The sequence below is a fragment of the Polyodon spathula genome, chromosome 41 (assembly GCF_017654505.1).
Source record: "Polyodon spathula isolate WHYD16114869_AA chromosome 41, ASM1765450v1, whole genome shotgun sequence".
Taxonomy (NCBI): domain Eukaryota; kingdom Metazoa; phylum Chordata; class Actinopteri; order Acipenseriformes; family Polyodontidae; genus Polyodon; species Polyodon spathula.
This window is the reverse complement of record NC_054574.1, coordinates 838,015-844,389: the sequence shown is the minus strand read 5'-3', so window position 1 is coordinate 844,389 and position 6,375 is coordinate 838,015. Positions and strand designations below refer to the sequence as shown.

Below are 6,375 nucleotides of genomic sequence, written 5' to 3'. Positions count from 1 at the left end.
CTGGCCCTCCAGGAACATGGGTTCCTCACCCCTGCCCTAAACCCTTAGCAACGGCAAATGGCATGCGACTTCATCCATTATGGGCTGAACAATCTAATCTTGTTCTGAATCTTTTGTGCTCTTCTGGTGCTATATTCTTAACCAGAGTGTCCCCACACTGAGCTGTACCTCTGTCATGCAGGTGTCAATTGTTGTGCAAAGCATTATGTTTTAATTTAAAATTGAAATGACATGTACACTGAGCCCTTCCTGTGTTTTTATCCTCTCTCATTAGCTGTCACAGTAGCTGCTATGGTGTTCCAAATTGTGGGCCTTTCCATGTCTATGGCGGGATTGGTAGGCACCATCTTGATCTGCGCACTGCCCATGTGGAGAGTGACGGCTTTCATTGGAACCAACATCGTGGTGGCCCAGGTCTTCTGGGAAGGGCTTTGGATGAACTGCGTGTACGAGAGCACGGGGCAAATGCAGTGCAAGATCTACGACTCCCTACTGGATCTGTCCCCTGATCTCCAGGCTGCTCGAGGCTTGCTGGTCATCACCATAGTGTTGGCTTGTCTTGGCTTCTTGATCTTCCTAGTGGGAGCTCAGTGCACCAACTGCCTGGAAAACAAAAAGGTCAAAGCCAGAATCGTGCTCGTTTCTGGGATCACCTTCATCCTGTGTGGCGTCCTGACCTTGATCCCTGTCTGCTGGACAGCCAACACTATCATCAATGACTTCTACAATCCTCTGGTCCCAGAAGCTCTAAAGAGAGAACTGGGGGCTGCACTCTTTGTGGGTTGGGCAACTGGCGGTTTCCTCTTATTCGGGGGTGCGTTTCTCTGTTGCACCTGCCCTCCCAGAGAGAAAAACTACCCCATGAGGTACACCCCCGCCAAATCTACCACCCACAGCAGCTATGCCATAAAGAACTATGTGTGAAATCATGTGCAGATTGATTGTAAGGAGATGCTGGGATTTCCCTTATCAGAGTGGAAGTTTAGTCTTTCGTTGGAGTGTTGACTATTACCGGTCATGCTTTAGGGTAACAATATCTTCTACTTCAGTGAGGGTTAAACCTCAGCATCATCAAAAAGAGAAACGGTTTGCATTTTGATCCAAGGAACTCAGCAGAAACTTTCATAGACTCCAATTAACACTAATCTTGGACTTACTTGCCTAAGATAGCATTGGTTCACAATTATTGCTAATTGGGTTCTGTGAAACTCCCCATTAATTTGATGTCTTCACACTTATAATTACATCTCTACTGGCACAAAGGAGGTGCATTTAGAAATACTAAAATAAAGCTTCTAAATTAATTTTATTAAAGAACAGAGTGTGAGCAAACCATTCTAAAAGGAAATGAGTACCTGGAGGATTTCAAATCTGCTTTCAAAAACTGAACTGCCAAAACTGGACCACATCTTAAGTGAAACATGTTCTTACATATTAATAACAATGGAGCACTCTCACAAGTACTTGTGGTTTTTGCTCTTAATATTTTTATTCTCCAGACTATTTCTCTCAGATCAAGCCTACTTTTCCAGCTACAGTGCTACAAGTTTAATGGAAATCCTTCCCTTCACTCTGTGTTACAGGTAATATGACCCCACCTGACACCACAGTTTTTGCAGCATGTAATACAGCCCTTATATATATATATATATATATATATATATATATATATATATATATATAATATATATATATATATATTGTGTTAACTTGTTGCGCTGTGGCAGGAGAAATGGGCTGAAAAGATAATAAACAACATTGTTTTAATGCTATAGAGATAGAAAAAGATGTCTGTTGAATCCTGGTACCCTAATGGGTCATCAAAATACACTCGGCTCTTACTGTGTTTTGTAGAAAAAAAGATTTTTAGGGATCCTAACACTTTAGTTATACTTGATTATAAACAATCTATAAACATGTTATTAATTATGCTATTAACAATGATAGAATACAATTACAAATAATAAGACTATTATGATATACTTTTTTTTTGCCATGGTTTATAATCAGTTATAATGGATATAGTCTTTTCAGGTCTGTTTGTCTTTCTATGCCTGCCTGTCTGTCTGTCTGTCTCACCAATTGTATGGGCCAGCTTTGCTTTTGCAATAGATATTATACACTTTTGCCATAGTTTTTTTTTGCCATTATAACCATTTATAACGGGTCCCTAAACAAAAGTGTTACCGTGATTTGTGTGTACCCTTTCAATCAGCTATTTCATGAATGCTTGTTAGCTTGAAAATCCTTCAGGTTGTATTATGTTGCAAATGTATATGTAGAGATATCCTGTAAAGGTACTACTTATTTTTTTATTAGCATTGGTCTGAAATCTATTTTACTACAATAGCACCATAATAGAGCTAAAGACTGGGTGCTGTTATTATATTTTTCAATGGATCTGTACATTTATATTTCTACTTTCACAGTTTATGTGCTGCACATGCATCACATGTTGGAGTTGGGTATACATACAATTCATTGTAAACTTGGAATGGGATAAACAGAGATGGGGAGAAAAATATACCTTTACCTTTTTATGTGGTTTGCAATTATTGTGAGGGGTCCTAAATGCAAATGTGCTTGAATTCAATGTGCTATCTGTTTGAGAATGTGCAAGTGGAAATTTGCCTTTCCCACCCACTCAAATGATTTCTACCAACAGCGTGTAGGGCTAAATTCACCTGTAGAAAATGAATTTAATAAAGCGCTGTACAGTACGATTTAAACACAGCTTGTCAGGCTCATTTTTGTTTGCTGCATGTAAAAGAAATCCAGAAAAATCACCTGTCAGCCCTTCTGAGCTGCAGCTGCCTGGCTTTAGAAGAGGGTGCTTCAGCCTTTTTGCACACGTACACAAACGCATGCATGTAGTCTGAAGCCTCTTCCAAAACTGCCTTTTCAAACATGGCTCCCTCGTTTGTTTCCATTGCTTCCCACAGCCCCTTTTGCTCCATCCCCTGAAGCAAAGACTCAGTCCCCTTTCTGAAATCCTTGTTAACTTGCTGCCCAAGGCAGTTGTGCTCACATACCCTCCTAACATACACAACAAAATCTCTCTTCAGTTTCAAATAAATGTATTAAAGTATCCAACAAGCCATCAGTATGTTTCTACTGCAACAATGACACCTTTGGGAAAGAGAAGATGTTTTAAGTAATGAGTCCACTTTGAAAATAATTATTTTTCCTTTTTTTTTTCCCATCGTAACCATAACAGAACTTGAGATTGATAACCACAGGGGGGGCGCCATCCTCCTCTAATGTTATTATATTTATTGATTCATTGCATTCAACTGTTCAGGGGGGGTGTCGCTCCCACAGACTTCCTGTACAGGTACACTACCCCAGGGATGTAGCCTGATTCTTGGTCTGACACAGCCTTCTCCCACAGGTCTTCTTCCAGGACTGTCACTCTGCTCCACAAGGCTGTCTGCTCCATCAGCTGCAGCACAGATTCCAGCTCCTCCTTATACTCCCTGTTAGAGGCGTTGGCCCTTGTGGTCATGCACACATATCCTCCTGGAACAGCATGTAGGTTGATTAGCTTAGCACCTGGTTACAGCACATACTGGTTAGGTTGTTTCTGTGATCATGCTGGGGGAATTGTGAAAAGTGAAAGAGAATAAAATCACCTAAACTTTAGATCAAATTAGAACACTGACAACAGCTGCTTCCTGCAACTTTTGAGTTTTTCTTGCTAGTTTTACGTTGTTGCAATGTTTGCTCTTGCTTCAAATAAGTTCTTCAAATGTTTTAATAGCAACAAACTAAATCAGAAGACACAATTGCTAGCTTGCAAATATTACATTTCAATTAGGCAAGTATTAAACTGAACAAGCTGTAAGTGTAGAGCTTGTTCATAAGTAAGCCCTTTACCAAATCCCCTGCAGTACATAATAGGCTCAGGCAACTGGTTATGTACTGACAGAACAGAACACGATGCACTCTAGCAAGTGACAAGCGGAACCTCTCTGACATTCCCATTTACTGGGATTCCAAACCCTGGCCTGCTAACAAACATCACAAAGGGTCCACTGACAGCACAGCGACACCAGCCTGCCGTCAAGCTGAATGACTGTTATCGCAAAATCCAGGACCCTAAAAAAAAGGAAAGATCAAAACCTTACACAAACTAGCACTGAATTCGTCTTGGGTTTTATCCACTCTGCAGGCTGTTATCTCACAGTAAATCATTGCTTAAATCATTATTCGATCTCAATCCTTTCGTGCTGCTGTACTCTCTGCTGTTCTCCCTGCACCTCATCCCCACGAACTCACCTGGCTTTGTGACCTGCCACAGCTCTCTAATGACGCTGCAGGGAACTTGTCCAACACTGAGAGCCCCAACGATAAGAACAGCATCATAATTCTCTGAAACAGGCAGCAAATGACAGGTCATCTTTACTGCCTAAAGAAACATAAGCTAAAACAATTTAACAATGAAATTCATTGATTAATTCAGCCTTGTTAGAGCCATTGAAAACACATTTAGATTAGAAATTCCTTAAGAAACGTCAGTGACACTAAAAAATTCAAAATACCAACCGGGAGACTATTGGAAATAAAGCTTTTGCTTTTGCTGAAGGAATAAACTTCCTACAGAACTCAGATCCACAGTGGCACGTTCTCATTTTAATGATGTCTGATTATTTAAACCTGCCTCTTTATTGCAAGTAATGTGAAGTGAATGCAATAACACATGGTTTGTAAGACTGTGTGCTTACTGCACGCTTGTGTGCAACTGTAAACTTGCTCCTGCCTTCCCTAATGGGACGTCCTTGTAAAAGAGCTGTTTGTAGCTCTTGAATAAATAAATCTAAACCAGCAAAAGCATACCGGCTGGAGCTGGGAGTGGCTGGGCTCCCAGAATACACTGCTTCAAGTCCTGGTACAGTCCTTTTCTATGGGCCAGGCGCAGCATCCCCTCACTGCCATCCACACCGTGGAAATTCTGGAACCCCATTTTCTGTAACTGCACACAGGAACTGTTAGAAGCTGGTCTGGGCAAACCAGGTGCTGACGATTCAAAGCTAACGGCTCAACATCTCATTTGTGCTGTTGTTTACTTTCTGCACCTTGGCCTCTTGGCTGGAAAGAAACAGGGCAGGCCCTTAAAACAGTACTGCTGTGTGCATTGAGCCCAGTGTTACAGCTCTTCATATTTACCAATGAGGCAACCAGTCCCGTGCCACATGCCACGTCCAGAACCACAGCTCGATCCCGGTCTCCTGGGAAAGCTGCAGACAGACACTCTGCAGCCAGATAAGGGGCACGGTAATCCAGTATCTCTACATCCTGCCAAAAATAAATACATAAATAAAATCACCTTTCTAAAGAGCTTCTTTAAATAACTCCAGGTGTAATGTTTTTAACGCACTGAACAAGCTTCTGTTGGAAATGCCTCAAGGAGGCCTACTTCTGAACAGACTTCAGTTTTTATTTATTTTTTGTACATTTTTTGGTTAGACTTAGCCAAATTCAAAATCATCTGTCGTCATTTTAATTCCAGTCTGATTCGTTCTTAAACAATTACAGTAATCATGATTTTTATAATTACAATAATATTCGATGACACAATATTAACACAACGGCACCATCTGGCGGCTTGTTTAAGCATTGCAAAATACTGTAGTACTTCCTCGTGTTGTTTTTAACGTTGCAAGTCTATGACAGATAATACCTGTTCATAATTATTTGCCCAGTTGTTATAGAAGCCGACTTTATCTTCAGCAACTGTGTCTTTGTGCGCAGAAAGAATAATTTCCTTAACGTCAGAAAACGTCCTTTCAGCGGCAGCCATTCTAGGTTTAAAAATGCACAAAGATTAAGAGGACAGCCGTTAACAGTACTGACTGCATGCATTTAATTTGCGTAGCTGTAGCACAGGTGCACACCTTTGTTGTTTTAAACTGCACTGCTGCACATTAGTCGAATTCAGAAAAAGTTTTAACCACGTTAGTAAACGATGCACAACAACAATGCACATTTTCAAGGTTAAAGCCTGCATAGACACGAGCAAGTAAAGTAGTATGCGTTACGCACTGATACACGCAGATGCAACCGGAACACTTACACGCAGCAGACGTTTTATATAATAAACAGAAAATAAAGGATTCCGACGAAAAAACGTATACATAGAAATAGCTAAAGAACTACACTAGCTACGTCACAACTACAGTAATGCGCATGACACATTTAAAAAAAAATAATAATTAATACACTACAGTACTGCTAAACCCCTCCAATCAGAGAGAACTAAAAAGAGACGGAGACCTAATTGGATAATGCGGCAGGCAAGCGCTCCGTCTAGACCTTGTTAGTTGGGTATAGCTTTATATAACAAATAACAAATTCCAATTTTACACATTGGCAGAG

At 40.6% G+C, this 6,375-nt stretch overlaps 2 protein-coding genes across 5 annotated transcripts; one reads left to right on the top strand and one right to left on the bottom strand.

Annotated features, from left to right (window-relative positions):
• On the top strand, window positions 1–2,729 carry LOC121305106 (claudin-4-like). Its single transcript, XM_041236649.1, has one exon. The coding sequence runs from the start codon at window positions 232–234 to the stop codon at window positions 922–924; it is 693 nt and encodes a 230-aa protein (XP_041092583.1). The 5' UTR covers window positions 1–231; the 3' UTR covers window positions 925–2,729.
• Window positions 2,730–2,830: 101 nt separating this feature from the next.
• On the bottom strand, window positions 2,831–6,196 carry mettl27 (methyltransferase like 27). Of its 4 annotated transcripts, none has more exons than XM_041236646.1 (6): window positions 6,074–6,165; window positions 5,681–5,801; window positions 5,167–5,295; window positions 4,837–4,972; window positions 4,279–4,371; window positions 2,831–3,519 (listed from the first exon to the last, which is right to left on the bottom strand). In XM_041236646.1, the coding sequence occupies exons 2-6, from the start codon at window positions 5,798–5,800 to the stop codon at window positions 3,290–3,292; spliced, it is 708 nt and encodes a 235-aa protein (XP_041092580.1). In that variant the 5' UTR covers window position 5,801; window positions 6,074–6,165; the 3' UTR covers window positions 2,831–3,289. The 4 variants fall into 4 exon arrangements, with proteins under 4 accessions (XP_041092580.1, XP_041092579.1, XP_041092581.1 ...); XM_041236645.1 differs by lacking the exon at window positions 6,074–6,165 and adding an exon at window positions 5,895–6,067; XM_041236648.1 differs by lacking the exon at window positions 6,074–6,165 and adding an exon at window positions 5,895–6,067 and having other exon boundaries at window positions 3,433–4,098.
• Between the last annotated feature and the right edge of the window lie 179 nt (window positions 6,197–6,375).